This window comes from Rhinoraja longicauda, chromosome 9, assembly GCF_053455715.1.
Source record: "Rhinoraja longicauda isolate Sanriku21f chromosome 9, sRhiLon1.1, whole genome shotgun sequence".
In the NCBI taxonomy this organism is placed as follows: Eukaryota; Metazoa; Chordata; class Chondrichthyes; order Rajiformes; family Arhynchobatidae; genus Rhinoraja; species Rhinoraja longicauda.
In genome coordinates, this window is record NC_135961.1 from 22,098,827 (window position 1) to 22,117,620 (window position 18,794).

Here is an 18,794-nt window from a genome sequence, read left to right on the forward strand (position 1 = left end):
TTATTTCATTTCAACCTTCTCCTGGGAATTTTTCTTTGAAATATTGGATGTCAATGTAAAAAGGTATTTATACTTTTACTTAGAAGCAAGTAACTGCAGATGCTAGTTTACAAAAAAATGACACAAGGTGCTGAAGTAACTCGGCAGGTAAGCCAGTATCTCTGGAGAACTTGGGTAGATACTTATCCATGCTCTTCAGAGATGCTGCCTGACCTGCCAAGTTACTCCAGCACTTTGTGCCCTTTTTCGTCCTTTTATTCACCACTTCATACCCACTTGCAGCATGATTCCAGTCTACAAAGACTGGGCCCTCATCCACTACCCACCCCCTCCTTGCTGCCCAACAACAGTCTGGCCACTTCTCCATCTCCAACAATAGAAATTGAGGAGGGGGAGAGGCTATTCAGGGGACAGAAAAGCCGGAAATCTCCAGGACCGGACAATGTTTCCCCCTCTACCCTCAAGCTCTGTACCAAACAACTGGCACCAGTCTACACAGATATCTTCAACCAGTCCCTGCAAACGTGTACTGTTCGTGCCTGCTTCAAAGTCTCCACGATTGTCTCTGTACCCAAAAAGACAAGGATCACTAGTCGCCTGTCGCACTGACCTCTGTCATCATGAAAACTTTTGAAAGACGTGCTGGCCCAGCTGAAAAACATCACAATCCCCCTGCTGGGCCCTCTGCAGTTTGCATACCGGGCCAATAGATCGGTGGATGACGCAGTCAACCTAGGCCTGCACTTCATCCTCCAGAACCTAGACCGCAAGGGGACCTATGCCATGATTTTGTATGTAGCTCTGCATTTAACACCATTGTGCCAGAGCTACTACACTCCAAACTCTCCCAGTTGACTGTGCCTGAACCCCTCTGTCAGTGGATCATCAACTTCCTGACAAATAGGAAGCAGCATGTGATGCTGGGAAAGCACATCTCGGACCCGCAGACCCTCAGCATAGGAGCAACGCAAGGCTGCGTACTCTCTCCTCTCCTTTACTCTCTCTACACCAAGGACTGCACCTCCACAGACACCTCTGTCAAGTTTCTCAAGTTTGTGGATGACACAACCCTGATTGGACTGATCCAGAATGGGGAGGAATCTGCCTACAGACAGCAAGTGAAACAGCTGGCGTCCTGGTGCCTCCGTAACAACCTGGTGCTCAATGCTCTTAAGACAATGGAACTGATTGTAGACTTTAGGAGAGCTCCCCTCTCCCCACTCAACATCAACAACACGACAGTCACATCAGTGGAGTCATTCAAGTTCCTTGGAACCATCATCTCCAAGGTCCTTAAATAGGGGGCCACCATCGACTCCACAGTCAAAAAGGCCCAACAGAGGATGTACTTCCTGCGGCAGCTGAGGAAACACAATCTGCCACAGGCAATGATGCTCCAATGCTATACTGCCATCGTAGAGTCTGTCCTCACCTTCTCCATCGTGCTCTGGTTTGGCTCAGCCACCAAGCACGACATCCAGAGGCTGCAACGGATCGTTCGATCAGCTGAGAAGGTTGTTGGCTGCAACCTTCCCCCTCCCCATTGACAAACTGTACACTGCAAGGGCCAGGAAGTGAGCAGGCAAGGTCATCTCTGACCCCTCTCACCCTGGCCACAAATATTGAAGCACTTCCCTCTGGAAGGCGACTCCGGACTGTCAAAGCCGCCACAGCCAGACATAAAAACAGCTTTTTTTCCGCGAGTAGTAACTACTCAATAACCAAAAGTCTGGAGTCTCTTTTTGCTCTGGTTTATTTCACTCACATGTTTAAACTGTAATGTTGTATTCTTAATGTTTTATGCTTTATTCTTAATTGTTTACTGTATGTTCGTGTTGTTACTTGCGAGCGGAGCACCAAGGCACATTCCTTGTATGTGTACATACTTGGCCAATAAACTTATTCATTCATTCATTTACTTTTCCAGTTGCACTGCATTTAATAGTATAATAATACCTGGAAAGGAAATTATGTTTAAAAAGGTGACACATTTTAGAAAATATTCATACAAAAAAGCTTGATTATTATACAGTATTATTAATACAGACCGTATTGTCCAATTGGATTATTGTTCTTTGGTAAGTTAAATTGATCGTTTCAATATATTTATTGATGTTTGAAATCATTACGGTAAAACCAACTAAGAAGACTAGTTCCTTCATATTAGTGATTCTTAAATAATACGCTAACTTTGATAATTTCTATTAGTTATAGAAAATTTCAAAAACAAAATGCTGGAAATATTCAACAGGCCACATAGCAACAGAATACACAAAGTGCTGGAGTAACTCAGCAGGTCAGGCAGCATCTTAGAGTTATACAGCATGGAAACAAGCCCTTTGGCTCAACTTGCCCACGTCAACCAACAGCCCCATCTACCCTAGTCCCACCAGCCTGCATGACACCCATATCCCTTTAAACCTATCCTATCCGTGTATCTGTCCAAATGATTCATAAATGTAATGATAGTACTTGCCTCAATTACCTCCTCCGGCAGCTCGCTCCATACGCCCACCACCCTTTGCATAAAAAATAAAATTACCCCTCTGGTTTCTATTAAATCTCCTCCCCCCCCCCCCCCCCCAAACACCTTAAACCTTTGTTCTCTGGTTCTTGATTTCCCCAACTCTGGGCAAAAGATTCTGACATTTACCCAATCTATTCTGCTCATAATTTTGAACATCTCTATAAGATCTCTCCTCATTCCTCCTGTGCTCCAAGGAATAAAATCCTAGGCTGCTCAACCTTTATAGCTCAAGCTCTCAAGCCCTGGCAACATCCTTGTAAATCTTCTCTCAACACCTTCCAGCTTGATAACATTTTTCCAATAACATAATGACCAAATCTGAACATAGGACTGTAAGTGTGGTCTGACCAATGTCTTATACAACTGTAACATGACCTCCCAACTTCTATACTCAATGCTCTGACTGATGCAGGCCAATGTTCAGAAAGCTTTTTCAGATTGATATGGTGGAGGGTGCAGAAGAATGGTGGTAATGAGGAAGGGTAGGACAAAGCCTGGCAAGTAATAGGTGGATGCAGGTGAGGGAGGTTTTGCTAGATCGATGGTTGGATAAAAGGCAGAGATGAAACGACAGAAGGCATGAGGCAACAGAATTGAAGAATTATGAAGCTAGAGAATGGGATGCAGGTGGAAGGGGAGAAGTAGGCGCGAGACCAGGTAGGGCAGAGGGAAAAGGAGGGGTGGGGGTTTGTCCATACCTAATATTGTAGACGTCAATGTTCATAATGCGGATGGAATTAATTATCCTTTGCCTACTATCTTCAAAGGTTCGTCTTCACAAAAAAATGCCATGTTAAATCCCACCGCCTTGCAGAGAAACAAGAGACTCTAGATGCTGGAATCTTGCGCATGAGAAAAAGTGCTGCAAGAACTCAGCAGGTTAGGCAATATCTGGAGGGGATGGACGGACGGTATTTCAGGTCAGGATCTTTTTTCAGATTGATGAAGGGTGCCAACCCAAAGCATCATCTGTCTATTCTCTCCACAGATGCTGCCTGCCTCTGAATTTTTCCAGCACTACTTCTCTGAATTTTTTTTTAACATGCTGTGTGAGTTGGATGAGGTTTTTTTTATGTCAGCTTTATAATAACTCCCTGAGGCATTTTTGTTGCAAATAATGGGAAATTTACTCTACATAATAATTTCTGTTGTCTGCAAATGGAACAGGGGACTGCTGTGAAGAACCATGAACAATGGGGACCCAGCGTGGGGGGATCGCCGAGACGAAGGGGGAGGAACAATGGATAGTGGAGGACCCGGCATGGGGGGGTGCCGTAAAAGAGGGGGGTGGGGAAGAACAAAGGGGGAACTTGATCGGGGAGGGGGACTTGTAACTTTGTAAGCGCCCTTCATGGGCGACTATTGCATACCTTATCCAGGTATGCAAGCAAAGAATTTCACCGTGACTTGTCACGTGACAATAAAATTTCCATTCATTTATTCATTCATTTCAGATGAGCTGGTAAAGATGTAAAGGACTTTATAGGCAGATACAAGAAAGAACTATGAACAAAAAATGTTTTGAGGAGCCAGTAGCAGACAAACACTAGCTGGATAATGGATATCTGGCTGTGGTGCAAGAAGATAAAATAGATAAAGGATGGATGGATGTAGATCGAACAAGCAGAGGAAGTTATTGGAGGTGTCAGTGTGGCATGGTGGGTTAATGGTTAGAGTTGCTATTGCACAGCACCAGAGATGAGAGCTGGATCCTGATATTTCCTATGTCCCAACAAAAGGCATGCTGGTTGGTAGGTTAATTGGCTGCTTTAAATTGCCACTAGCACAAGGCATAGCAGGAAAGTGGGAGGTTTGGCCTGAGCCTGATGGGGGTGCAAGAGGAAATGTGGGATTAATATAAATGAGTGTTGGATAATTAGTACAAAGGTGTTGGTTTGAACAACTTGTGTCTTGCATGTGACAGTTAAGGGTGGGTAGTGTGCAGTTAGAGATGTAAATCTACTCTCTTAACTGTGGTTGGTAGTAGAATGGGGTTTATGTAAACAGGTGAGTATCAAGTAAATTATGGACAACTGATGGGTGAGGAGGGATTAAATGCCAATGGATGGCCATGGCCTAAAGCAGAGAGAGATGTTGGGTAGACAGTCTGGCACTGTGGTGCCACCAATTGAATATTGGGGGGAGTGGTGCTAACTGATTACGTTTTAGGGCATGACCAGGTGTTGGGTAATCAAGATAGGAATTAAAACTAAATTGGGAGATGTGCACTTAGAATGTTAGTGGTTTGTGGCATAATGCTGGGATGGGTAGAACAATAAAGGGCAGATTGAGGAATGTGATGTAGTCTAAGGGGAGAGGTAGGTAAGAATTGAGGAGGTGTTCTGGAGCAGCAGGGTTGCCGGATTTGGTGGGCAGGCCCTTTTTTTCCTAGAGTCAAGCGGGCCTTGAGCTCCTGGACGATGGAGCAGGAGCACCAGAATGCACCAGAATCCCAGAGGATGCTGATCGGCTGGTTGGCCGATCTTGATTGGCTGCCTTAATGGACATATCAAATCAAAATAAGCAATGCAATCCACTTTTAGCACTCTTTCTCCCTGCTGGTCCCCTCATGTTAAGGGAGCAGTTCCAATCGCCTACCTTGCCTCATTGCAAACCTTGTGCTTTTTTTCTGCACTTCCACTGGGGCTGTAACACTATAAAGCTGTAACACCATATTCTTCACTTTGGTGGGGTTTTTTTCTTTGCACTATCCATTGTGCTTGAGTATGACTTGATTGTACTCGAATGTCAAGGATAATTTGAGTGGCTAGCACCATAAGATTTTACTGCAGCTGGGACGTGTAGCAATAAACCAATCCCACAAAATGCTGGAGTAACTCAGCAGGACAGGCAGCATGGCTGGAGAGAAGGAATGGGTGGTGTTTCGGGTCGAGACCCTTCTTCAGACTTGACGACCCGAAACATCACCCATTCCTTCTCTCCAGAGATGCTGCCTGACCCGCTGAGTTACTCCAGCATTTTGCGTCTTCGGTTTAAACCAAAGACAATAGAGTGGAGCAAGATGGACCACTTCGTCAAAATCGCCGATACTGAAGTGTAGTACGCAACGGAGCAGAATGTCTACCATTTTAGTAAGCAAAACCCGCCATCCATTATGCCTCTCGCAGTGTAATCAGTGTTGTGGGGGAACAGTATTTGTGATATAATACCATTAAAATGCAGAATATATTTCATCTATCAATTCACATTTTTTTGTTATTTTTCTTTTTAAATGTTTTCCTCCTGCTTAATTTCTCTGATTTTATTCTTTCACTGTTTCTGCCCATTTCCATCCCATCCTTCCTCCTCAGCCCCCTCTTTTGTACAGTTTCCCTTGTATTGCTCTAACACACACTGCACAAATGTATATATATTCGCTCTATTCATCTTATTTTTCACATGATGTACATAAACCATAAAGGCAATTCGACCTTTATGGCCTATATATATATATATATATATATATATATATATTTTTTTAAATATATATATATACACACACATCTATCTATCTATCTATCTATTATATACTATTAAAACTCAGATCTTGTGTTATGTAGATATATATATATATATATTTTTGGAAATGACCTGAACCGTACGTAACATCGATTGCGGAAAAAAGGGAAACCGTAGCACGACGGTTTTCACACCGCCTCAATCGCCAATCTCGCGCTCGCTCGGCCGTGATATTTTCATTTACTTTGGTCACGTATTTTTTAAGTTACAGAGGTTTTAAAGCGCTGCCCCCCCCCTTTTCAGGGGGGCGCTGCGGTGCAGATTTAGTCTTCAGCTTGTGACGGCTACATTGTTTCGAAATGTTTCCAGAAAAGCACTGATTGTTTTAAAGTACTTGTTTTTGTTATTGCAAGTCAAGTCAAGTCAATTATATTTGTATAGCACATTTAAAAACAACCCACGTTGACCAAAGTGCTGCACATCTGATTAGGAAAAAAAAAAAGAAGGAAGTTATAGTGGTCACTTGACATACACAGATCAGGAGGACGGGCCCAACGGGCACACTTGGAGAGTAAGAGTGGGGCTGGGGGAGGAGAGAATGGGGGGTGTGGGGACGGGCCCAACGGGCCCGCTTTGCTAGTCTATCTATCTATATAATACTAAAACTCAGATCTTGTGTATATTTTTTTTTGTGGTTTGGCCTGATATATTCCTAACAGCGATTGCAGCAAAACGGCGGACCCTAGCATGACGGTTTTCGCACCGCCTCAATCGCCAATCTCGCGCTCGCTCGGCCGTGATATTTTCATTTAATTTGGTCGCGTGTTTTTTAAGTTACAGAGGTTTTAAAGCGCTGGCCCCCCCCTTTTTCAGGGGGGCGCTGCGGTGCAGATTTAGTTTTCAGCTTGTGACGGCTACATTGTTTCGAAAAGTTTCCAGAAAAGGATTTAGTTTTCAGCTTGTGACGGCTACATTGTTTCGAAAAGTTTCCAGAAAAGCACTGATTGTTTTGTTATTGCAAGTCAAGTCAAGTCAAGTCAAGTCAAGTCAATTATATTTGTATAGCACATTTAAAAACAACCCATGTTGACCAAAGTGCTGCACATCTGATTAGGAAAAAAAAAAAAAAAGAGGGTTATAGTGGTCACTTGACATACACAGATCAGGAGGACGGGCCCAACGGGCACACTTGGAGAGTAAGAGTGGGGCTGGGGGAGGAGAGAATGGGAGGTGTGGGGACGGGCCCAACGGGCCCGCTTTGAACGGGCACACTTGTTCTAGTATATATAATACTAAAACTCAGATCTTGTGTATATTTTTTTTTGTGGTTTGGCCTGATATATTCGTAACAGCGATTGCAGCAAAACGGCGAACCGTAGCGCGACGGTTTTCGCACCGCCTCAATCGCCAATCTCGCGCTCGCTCGGCCGTGATATTTTCATTTAATTTGGTCACGTGTTTTTTAAGTTACAGAGGTTTTAAAGCACTGCCCCCCCCCCTTTTTCAGGGGGGCGCTGCGGTGCAGATTTAGTTTTCAGCTTGTGACGGATACATTGTTTCGAAAAGTTTCCAGAAAAGCACTGATTGTTTTAAAGTGGTTTTTTTGTTATTGCAAGTCAAGTCAAGTCAATTTTATTTGTATAGCACATTTAAAAACAACCCACGTTGACCAAAGTGCTGCACATCTGATTAGGAAAAAAAAAAAAGACAAAGTTATAGTGGTCACTTGACATACACAGATCAGGAGGACGGGCCCAACGGGCACACTTGGAGAGTAAGAGTGGGGCTGGGGGAGGAGAGAATGGGGGGTGTGGGGACGGGCCCAACGGGCCCGCTTTGCTAGTATATATATATATATCTCTAGTTTCTTGTGATTTCCTATAATTATTTATTTTGCAACCTTTTTCTTTCAATCTCTCTCTCTCTCCTGCTCTCTAATATTTATATATGTGAAAGATACATCTTCTGGATGCGCTGGGACGCATCCTCAGTGATGTGACCTGGAGTCATCGGGTGCTTCAGGTCTCACAACATCAGACACCCTCACCCAGGCGACCCAGCCGGGGTTGATCAGGCCCCGACTTGCGTCCCAGCTGCAACCGCCCACGGATCAGTCCTCTTAATCCAAAGCCACCTAGAGGCCTTCTCAGCGGCTTCACTTGCAGATTGAATGGCCCTCTTCTTTGCCAGCCCCGTAATGCCCAATTGGTTGAGGACTTTACAGAGTGAGCATCCTGCAAACCCTCTACAGCCCACCTCTATGGGTTCATTGTCTGTCTTCCAGCCTCTGTCCTGGCACATTTCCACCAGTTCCTGGTACTTTGCACGTTTCCGCTCATTAGCTTCTTCAATACGCTCTTCCCAGGGCACTGTCAGCTCCAGACTGATCAACTGTTTTGTCACTTCGGAGGTGATGACCGTGTCTGGCCGGAGTGATGCTGCTGTGATGTGCTGTGGAAATTTCAGCTGTTTGCCCAGATCGACGTGCAGCTGCCAGTCAGTGGCCGTGTAGAGGAGGCCCGCCCTTGTTTTTGGTTGTGGTCGAGGCTTCTCTCCAGCTTTGACAAAAGTGATTGATTTCTTTGGGTCATGTTGGTGTTTGCTGTTACTGATGGCAGTGGCTATGCTCTCAGCAACCACCTTGAGCACCTGGTCATGGCGCCACCGATAGCGACCTTCCCCAAGGGACTTTGGGCAGCTGCTGAGGACCGAGATGAGAACATTTTTTTTCACACAGAGAGTGGTGAATCTGTGGAATGCCATAGAAGGTAGTTGAGGCCAGTTCATTGGCTATATTTAAGAGGGAGTTAGATGTGGCCCTTGTGGCTAAAGGGATCAGGGGGTATGGAGAGAAGGCAGGTACGGGATACTGAGTTGGATGATCAGCCATGATCATATTGAATGGCGGTGCAGGCTCGAAGGACCGAATGGCCTACTCCTGCACCTATTTTCTATGTTTCTATGTTCTAATGATCCTCTTCCAGAGCAAAGTGGGCATGAAGGTGTCTCGCTCTTGCCCCAAACGTGGAGGTTTGCTGGGCTTGGAAAGGCATCGTAGACAGATTGGACAAGGAACCGGACGCGCTGGAAATCTGCCTGCATGATGTTTGACCAGGTAATCCTGCGCTGCGGTTTGCTCTCCCACCTTGTCCACGCTCCCTGCTGCCTGAGCCCCACCGTCATGCTCACATGCTCTTCCTCCACACCTGCTTGGACCTCTTCCTGGATTAGATGGTGTCTCTCCTTGTCCTGGGCCTTGCCAACCTGGGTCTTAGGGAAGTATCCCAAGCCCGCTCTGCCAGTTGCCATGACTCCCACCAATGCCTTTTGCCATAAGCGTGACTCTGCCACCTCCACTGCTTTCTCCGCCCTCCATTTCCTCCCTGTTCTCACCTCGGTGCCAGACGATGACACTTTCTGGTCCCTGGAGTCCCTGTACAATAGGGCTTCTCTTGTTCGCGCCACCATAAACTCTTCAGTGAGGCCACTGAATGGAAGCTGCAAGATGTTACTGGTCCCGTACAGTGCTGCACTGTTGAGGATGTGGGGAAGGCCAAGGCACTTGCGGAGAAAGCCACTGATCTTCCTTTCGAGGGACTCAACTGTGATCAATGGAACAGCTTAAACCAGCAGAGGCCACAGGACTCGGGGCAGGATGGAATGCTGATAGATCCAGGCCTTGAATCTGCCAGGCAGGCCTGACTTGTCGACTTTGGTGAGCCAGGCTACAAGGTCTTGGATGGACTTTTGAATGGCGGCAGACTCTTTCAGAGTTGCGTCAAAAAGCTTCCCCAAACTCTTGACAGGTTGCTCAGTGATGGAGGGAATGGCAGTTCCGGATTGTAAGAAGTGGATTTGTCAGTCACCTTCCCCTTCTTCGGCACCATGGACCTTGACTTGGTTGGCTTGAAACTCATCCTTGCCCAGGTGATAAGTTTCTCAAGACCTTGTAGAATCCACCACCTCCCTGGGACCAATGTTGTGGTGATGGTAAGGTCATCCATAAATGCTCTTATTGGGGGCTGGCGTACACCAGACTTGGTTAGGGGGTCTCTGCATTCCACCTCGGCTGACTTGGCCACCATGTTCATGGCAAGAGCAAAAGGAATAACAGAAATGGTGCAACCCGTTATTATTCCTTTTCCAAACCAATGCTAGTCTGATGTTTCTGACCCAGAAGTCACCCTCAGCCTGAAATTATGGTAATAATCCAGGATCAGGACCTTGATCTTGCTGGGAACATGGTGGCGGTGTAGTGCAAGCTCAACCAGTCAGTGCGGTATGGACCCATCGGCATTGGCCAGGTCCAACCACAGAACAACTAAATCGCCTCTGTTTTCATGGGCTTCTCTGATGAGCTGTGTGACTACTCCAGTGTGCTCCAAGCAGCCGGGAGCTCCAGGAATCCCACCCTTCTGCACTGAGGGGTCGATGTAGCTGTTTTTGAAGAGAAACTCAGTTAATCTTCGGGAGACAATGCTGAAAAACACCTACCCTTCAATGCTCAGCAGCGAGATTGACCAAACCTGATTGATGTTCTTTGAGTTTTCCTCTTTCAGGAACCAAACTCCCTCAGCGCACCTCACTGGTCAGCAACTCTCCCCCATCACCATACCACCTTCAAAACCTTCCATAGGTGTCGAAGGAGCTCTGGGCAGCGCTTGTACACTATGTATGGTACGCCACTAGGGCCTGGAGCAGAGGATGAGAGGCTGGAGGCCGCCTTGATGACCTCTTTCAGACTCGGCTCCCTCAGATTGAACTCTTGTTGGGGGGGCTGGGGTGATGAGAGGTTTGTTGGGTTTGAGCTCATGTTCCCTCATCGGATCGCTCAGGGTGTCATGGAGGAAGCGATTGACTTCATCTGTTGAGCACATGAGGCGGCCACTGCGCTTGTCCCCAAGTAATCGCCTGGTAAAGCCAAAGGGATTGGCAATTATCGCAGCTCGCTTCCTTGCTCTCTCTCTCTTCCTCTTCTCCTGTGCCACTCGGCTCTGCGGAGAGTCATAAGCCTTTTCCTAAGGATGTTTCGTAGGTCGGCCAAGGCTTGCTTCTCCTCTTCGGTAGATGTCTTGTACTGGATTTTGAGGGTTCTAAGCTCCAGCCACAGTTGATGTATTTTGGTGGCCCTGCAGTTCATGGTGTAGGTGGTGGGCTTGGTGTTACCTTTCTCACCATGGCCAAGTCTTTCCGAGGCATAACTGACAATGATGGCAGTCATTGTTTGGAGTCGGCGATCTGCATCTCCTTTGGCTGTGGCTTGAATGATGTTGGTCACGTCTTTGTCAAACTGCAGCCATTCGTTCCGGTTGCTCGCTGGGGGGCACTTAATCCGTTGCTGTGGAATTACACTACAGGGGTTGGGAGACTCTGGTGCCTGGAGGGACTGGGCTCTGTGGGGTGAGTCCTGGCCGGGCTCCTCCTGTGTCTCACCAGGTTCAGGACCTGTGCGCTGCACCTCTTTCACCTTCTCCGAGCATTTCATTCTTGCCTGATGGATTTTAAGGCCACGGTGGTTTTTGCACAGCTTTCCGCAAATGCATCTTATACTCGTAGTCAGGTCGTCTGCGTGGGTCAATAACCTTTGGTCCGTCCTATTGGAGATCTCATCCTCCACCCCCCCCCCCCTCTCGGGATCTCCTGGGGGTAAGTTTCATAAGGCCTTTCCGTAGATTATTGGGTTTCTTTCTCACGAAAGACACATATATATATATATATAATATATAATATATATATAATCAGTCATGCACACACTTCTCAGCAATTCCCAGCACATGGTTCTCCCTATCATGAACACTGTTCTCTCACATACATTTCATTAGGGCCTGCCCATACACATTCACAATCAGTGACATCAAACTTATTTCCAGAAATCCTAAATATTGTGAATAAAATAATTATGGACACATGTCAAAATATTTTTTCATTCTTTTAATTCTATATTAGTGTAATAAAATGTAATGCACACATACCTACACTGATACCGAAGTGCTAGCTTTAGACATGAATAATGTACATAGCTACCATAGTTTAGTTTTGAATTTAACATATAATTGAGGGGGTCGGTGCAATATAGCGCTAATCCTCACCTTTGCAAAAAATGAGTTACATGCATTTACACGATCCTTACCCACTACCCTACAACCTGTAAAAATGTCATATTTAAATTCAACTGATAAGTTGGTCAAATAACATGGGCGCCTTCTTGCTTTTTTTTTTATGATTTATGGATTTTTCAAATGTGAATATCTCATGACAACACATTTGTGGGTTAGCAGTATATTGCACCAACCCCCTCAATTTTAAATAATTCAAAAATGAACTGCATAAACAAGGATAACGCTTTTTATTTCTGTCATTCATGGTAAGATTTACATCATTTTGTGTGCGATATATACAAGATTACACTGTTTTGCATATCGGCTAAAGATCAGGTCCTGATTTATACCAGCTCTTATCCTCCCCCCCCCCCCCCCCCCTTGTCTGAAGAAGGGTCCCAACCTGAAACATCACCCATCCCTTTTCTCCAGAGATGCTGCCTGACCCGGTGATTTACTCCACCACTGTCTATTTGAATTGGATTCATGCTTTTGTCCACGTCAGGCAGCATTGGTCATTTTAGTGGCTGTCAAGGGTTTTTAACTAATTAATTCACCAACTCAAATTTTCTTGGCTCTAAGTATAAAGTTAAATGTCTTTTCAATTATATTGGGAATACAGTATTCTATTGTTTGCAAATGCCTTACCTCTGCTTCCATGACTTTTTAAAATAAAACAAAACGATACAGCTAGTGGAGGTGAAACTAAAATTAACAGAGAAAGCAAAGAAGAACAGTTCATTAAATATCATCAATAGGCCTGATACAGACAGAGTGGATCTCTAGTGCAAATAGACAATAGACAATAGGTGCAGGAGTAGGCCATTCAGCCCTTCGAGCCAGCACCGCTATTCAATGCGATCATGGCTGATCACTCTCAATCAGTACCCCGTTCCTGCCTTCTCCCCATATTCTGTTTCTATTTGTTTTCTGCTGCACAACCACCAACAGCTGGGCTATCTCGTGCAGGTTTCGCTTGAGTGGGTACTGTTTGCAAAAAGGTTATTTAGATTTTTATGTGGGCAAGTTTGGTGAGATGATCTATGTCCATGTTGTCGAGCTGTGACTTGAAGAGTGACAAGGTTGGTGCACATCCGGTGGTGTGGGGAAGGATGTTCCACTCTGGGATAGTCCATGGATATAGTGACTGTAGGTAGGTAGCTAGTTTTGTTTGCTCCAATTCCAGTATAAATGAAGTGACCTGAGGACTGTCTTGTAAATTTCTGGGTATTAGATTAAATGAGATATGTTACTGGGGATGATGCCATGAGTCTCTTTATAGACAGTACATAAGTGGGCTTTGGTGCGTCTTGACTCCAGCGACTCCCAGCCAAGGCGATTTAATATATTGGAGACGCTTGACTGTCTTGAGTAGTCGTTACAAACAAACCGTGCTGCACGCCTCTGAACCTTGTCAAGGGTGTCTGTTATTTTTCTGGTGAGTGTCACATATTGTCTGGCAATATTCCAGCAGTGGGCGGACAAGTGTTTTGTACGCTACCTCCTTTGTTGGTTTGTCACAACCGGATAAATTTCTCCGGAGGAGGCCCAAAGTTCTGTTTGCTTTTGTGGCAATCTGGTTTATGTGTCTGTTCCAGGCTCGGCCAGATGTGAGTTCAACTCCCAGGTATGGGTGGTGATCAACTTCTTTAAGCAGGTCGTCTCCCATCTTGTACCGGTTTATGATCGACTTGACTTTATGAGTAACTCTCATGGAAAAGCATTTGGTGTAATTGAAACCCATTTGCCAAATGGTTTCCCAATTACAAAGATTGTTTATGCCATTTTGAAGAGCCTTGATATCTTCAGCAGCTTTGATCTCTCGATACACAATACAGTCGTCTGCGAAGAGTCTCACTCTCGAAGACAGGTTCTCAGGCAGATTGTTGATGTAGATCAAGAACAGCAAGGGTCCCAACACCGTCCCTTGTGGCACGCCGGACTCAACTGGAGATTGTTCAATCAGTAACATCCAAAGTTTAAAGATCACGAAGCAGCAACTCTTCAAGGAATAGTTATAAATGTCAACTGTCAACTTATCCAAGAAGTTGAACAAAAATAATTGTTTGCAGACATTTTATGTACGAAGAAATCGCAGAAGGTTGTGAACACTGCCCAGTCTAGCACTACTAAAATGGAGCTGAAATTTACCCATGACCTACTACGGTTATTAGGGTATCACAAAATGCTGGAGTAACTCAGCAGGTCAGGTAGCATCTAGGAGAGAGAGAATGGGTGACGTTTCAGGTCGAGACGTCACCCATAAGAAATTGACCTTTAAACCTCCTGCGTACTCTGTTGTCGGTACCTCTAGGTTTCCGCCAGTTAGGCGCAATTTTCACATAGCGATCAGACATCAGCATCTGCAGTCGAGACACGAAACGTCACCCATCCCCTCTCTCCTAGATGCTGCCTGACCTGCTGAGTTACTCCAGCATTTTGTGATACCTTCGATTTGTACCAGCATCTGCAGTTATTGTCCTACACGGTTATTAGGGTCGTGGTCCATCTTACACCTCTAGTACCTTCGATTTGTACCAGCATCTGCAGTTATTGTCCTACACTGTTATTAGGGTCGTGGTCTATCTTGCACCTCTAGTATCTTCGGTTTAAACCAGCATCTGCAGTTCCTTCCTGCACATAAACCAATGCCATCTGTGTGATGCAAGCGTCGGCAGCAGCAAGTGACCAATCCAACGTGGCACCAATTGCAGCGTTTGTTACTCGGGGAAGTGAAGCCAAAACCAATGACACCGCTGAGCATCTGAACGCGCCCACACCATGGAGCCAATCGAGCCCTGGGTTAGGGGGAGGCGATGCCTGAGGAAGCGGTAGAGGAGGGGCAGCTGTGAGGAGGTGAGTGGCGCAGCGGGTCACCTGTATCTGCAGTTGCTGCCTGCACCAGGGGTGAGTGGATCAGTGGGGCATCTGCAGGTGAGTGGCTCAGCGGGTCACCTGTATCTGCAGTTGCTGCTTGCACCGGGAGTGAGTAGTACAGCAGGCCATCAGCATCTGCAGATGAGTGGCTCAGTGGGTCATCTGCAGTTGCTGCCTGCACCGGGGGTGGGTAGTTCAACAGGACATCTGCAGTTGCTGCCTGCACCGGGAGTGAGTGGCTCAGTGGGTCATCTGCATCTGTAGTTGCTGCCTGCACCGGGGGTTGAATGGCTCAGCGGGGCGGGCAGCTTCTGTGTATAACCGGCATCTGCAGTTGCTTCCTGCACGGGAGGGTGAGTGCAGGGTTTAACACTCGTGCAGGTGAAGGTCTCGTTATAGTTGTTGCGGTGAAAACAAAGTCGTTCTGGTGATATCTGTGGGAGAAAAAGTCAATGACCTCCTCCCTTATTGTCTGCATCTTCTAAACTGCAAACTGTTGAAGATGCGGGCGGGAGGGTGCAAGATGAGGGACGCCGTAGGCGACACAGTGCAAAGACAGCGAGAGTCCAGGTCGGCCGAGTTACTATCCTTATTTATCTCCTTATTTAAGGGCAGAGAAGGTTCATTAGATTGATTCCTTGGATCCATGGGTTTTCTTATTGGCAGAAGCTAGGTCGATGTTTATTAACGTTAACACCTAGGTTTCAGTGATTAGATTATGAAGAAAGATTGCATAAACTTTTATTTTATTTACAAAACCCTCGCTGGTTACAATAAGATTTGATTGAAAGTTTAAAACTATTTGGAGGAATGCACTGTAGGTGATTTGTGTCTGTTCATTGGTGATTCTAGGAGCTGGCATAACAATGAATTCAGAAGTGAATTTAGGAAACAGTGTTAAAACTGCCCAAGTTCACAAAAAGTGATTAATGCAGGTCCAATTATAAATATTTAATCTCAAGGTTAATAACATAGTTAATGAGTTTATTTTAAAATATGGAGCAGTTGCAGAAGTGTATGAAGACATCAGCAGAGAGTAATGACCTGCATATCTCTTTTCTGAACTGAAATGGTTTTCATGGTTTCGGATTAAATTCATTTTTCTGTCCAGAATATTGCCAATTAATGTGCACATTATGAAAGGTCATACACAGGTGTCTTTTTTTTGGAACATTGGCCACTATCCTTGAATGAAATATTCTTTGAGAGTCGATCATTCTTGACTGAAGTATTGCATTCATGATCGGTAAATGTATTGTATTCATGATCAGTAAATATGTGGAACTTGATGCCATCATTTTAGGATTGTGCATCCCAATGAAAATCAAGAGCCCATGAAATGTTCTTGGGGCAAGTGAGAGGAAACTGATGCCATTGTACACTATGGCAGGGTTACCAAGAAGGGAACCAAACAAGGTCACTGAATGGTATAATGTTGAGATGTTGCCAATGAGAATTGTAAATATCAGAAAATCTTATTGGTGACTTTCATTAGCTTGGTTTCAGTGTTGTGGCACAGGTAGGCACCTGAGAAGTTGTGAGAAATATGAGACTGATGTGTGAAGCAAAATCGTCTTTGCAGACAAAGTAAGGATGGGCAGTAGTTTGCAAAGATGGAGACAGATCTTTTGCGAGAACATTCACATGAACAGGATCTAGGGTGACAGTAGCTGGAGAGAGATCACCCGTTTATCATGTACAGCTTTTGATTGTTCATGAGGTGTGATACACCACTGTAGTGTATCAGAATGTACAGCAGTGCAATAGCCATTTGACTCAACCGATCCATGCCACCATTATTGTCCAGCCATGCTCCATGGAGGGCGTGTTCCACCATCTGCATAATCTTATAAGATTCTCTTTCTATTCAGTTACAACTATTCATTTGTATTGACAATGTACTGGGTTGTTGTGTAATTGTTAATCAGTAACTGTAGATTATAATTTTCATTTGTTTTTGCAATACAAAACCAAAAGTTATATTTTAAAAGCATTTCAATGTTTCTAGTGGCAAATAAACTGTCCAAAGAAGTGTAGGTTTGTAGGTTAATTGCTTCTGTAAATTATCCCTAGTGTGTAGGATAGAACTAGTATACAGATAGTGGTCAGCACAGACTCGGTGGGCCGAAGGGCCTGTTTCCACATTGTAACTATAAACTAAATTCTGGATGAAGAAACAGGATTTTTAGTGTCTTGGAAAGTTTATAATTACTGACCTTGCCGCTCTACTAAAAAACAAATCAGTTGGGCCAGTTGTAGTGGATTTCCTTAAATCTGAAGGTTGTGGTCCAACTTGCCACAAGCAGAATGCACATCGTCACCAAAAGTGATATGTCCTTGATGCATCCAGTGCCTCCTCTCAGGTATCATATCATATCATATATCATATATATACAGCCGGAAACAGGCCTTTTCGGCCCTCCAAGTCCGTGCCGCCCAACGATCCCCATACATTAACACTATCCTACACCCACTAGGGACAATTTTTACATTTACCCAGTCAATTAACCTACATACCTGTACGTCTTTGGAGTGTGGGAGGAAACCGAAGATCTCGGAGAAAACCCACGCAGGTCACGGGGAGAACGTACAAACTCCTTACAGTGCAGCACCCGTAGTCAGGATCGAACCTGAGTCTCCGGCGCTGCATTCGCTGTAAAGCAGCAACTCTACCGCTGCTCTACCGTGCCGCCCGATGCAAGCATTTTCATTGTATTGGAACAGTGGCATGTTCTTTCTGTCTATCTGAAAACATAATATTCCACTAAGACCCTTGAGGGAGTTTAACTTGTTTGTGGAAATGGTCTTCCATGTTTCTCTGCATAAGTAGCAAATATTTTGGAATAATTAATTTGCTGCAGAGGTTTTGGAAAATCCTGGGTGTGGCATATAAAGTTAGTAATGTTCTGGCTCGTTTATTAGCACCGTAGGTCTTAGCCCAGCACTTTGTTGGCCATTCCCCTTGGAGGATCTTCCACTCAACAGCACCTAATTTTTGTTTACAGTCTTTTTGAATGTGCTCGCATTAAAATATTAATCTTTTGAATTCACATTTAAATTGTTGGTCTTTATTATTTCCTTCAAGGCAAAGTTCTGGCAAAATGTTCCTTACTGCATTTTTGCTTCGAAAAGGAATTCCAGGCAAACAATGGATAGGGAAATACAGACGTCCAAGAAACATTACGTGGCAAATGAAACGTGGCGTAATTCGGAGGCTGGAGATTGAAAAGGAGACCGAATACTGGCTCAGCCGCCCCTGGATGACCATTGCACAAGAAAGAGGGCATGCAGCAACACGCAGAGCTGAGCAGTGGGAAGCCTTCAAAGCTGCTAAAGCTGCAACTTTTCCTGCACCAAAATACATTGAAGACCATCTAAACCACCTAAATGTAACCAAAAAATGGGGATATTGAAATGTTTGAAGAAATCTTTTTTGAATGTGACTGCAGAATTATTTTTTTTTTAAAGGAAAAGCTTCCTGATAAACTAGAATACAGAGCCATTTTTATGTATAATGTCTAAAAGTGTTTAAAATTACCTACCATGCAGTCATGGGATAATTTAACGATGATATCAGGGAGGTTTGTACTTTTATTTTACTGGTCCTGATGAAATTGTATGTCTATTAAGAAACATAAATTAAATATTCATGAACTTTAGTTTTTTACTGTCCTGGCTTAGTTTCCTACACTTAGATTTATATAGGAGCTTTTTGCTTGCATTTTAAGCAATTTTAAGTTGTATTTTCAAGCTTATTAAAAGAACCAGGAGGAAGTAAATTTAAAGGTAGTTGACTGTTTTTGGTTTGCAACAACATGTATGAAATGCATGAA

General features: G+C 44.7%; 1 protein-coding gene and 1 pseudogene across 3 annotated transcripts; one reads left to right on the forward strand and one right to left on the reverse strand.

The window, feature by feature from the left end:
* Nucleotides 1-8,019: 8,019 nt before the first annotated feature.
* On the reverse strand, nt 8,020-11,207 carry LOC144596924 (uncharacterized; annotated as a pseudogene).
* Nucleotides 11,208-14,861: 3,654 nt separating this feature from the next.
* mrpl57 (mitochondrial ribosomal protein L57) lies at nt 14,862-18,746 on the forward strand. 3 transcript variants are annotated; one of them, XM_078405810.1, is made up of 2 exons: nt 14,862-14,940; nt 18,047-18,746. In XM_078405810.1, the coding sequence occupies exon 2, from the start codon at nt 18,063-18,065 to the stop codon at nt 18,372-18,374; it is 312 nt and encodes a 103-aa protein (XP_078261936.1). In that variant the 5' UTR covers nt 14,862-14,940; nt 18,047-18,062; the 3' UTR covers nt 18,375-18,746. The 3 variants fall into 3 exon arrangements, with proteins under 3 accessions (XP_078261936.1, XP_078261935.1, XP_078261937.1); XM_078405809.1 differs by having other exon boundaries at nt 14,912-15,018; XM_078405811.1 differs by having other exon boundaries at nt 14,913-14,991.
* The last annotated feature ends 48 nt before the right edge of the window (nt 18,747-18,794 follow it).

What these genes read in the sequence shown, in the direction of transcription:
- mrpl57 (XM_078405810.1), top strand. Translation starts at nt 18,063, where the DNA reads ATGTTCCTTACTGCATTTTTGCTTCGAAAAGGAATTCCAGGCAAACAA.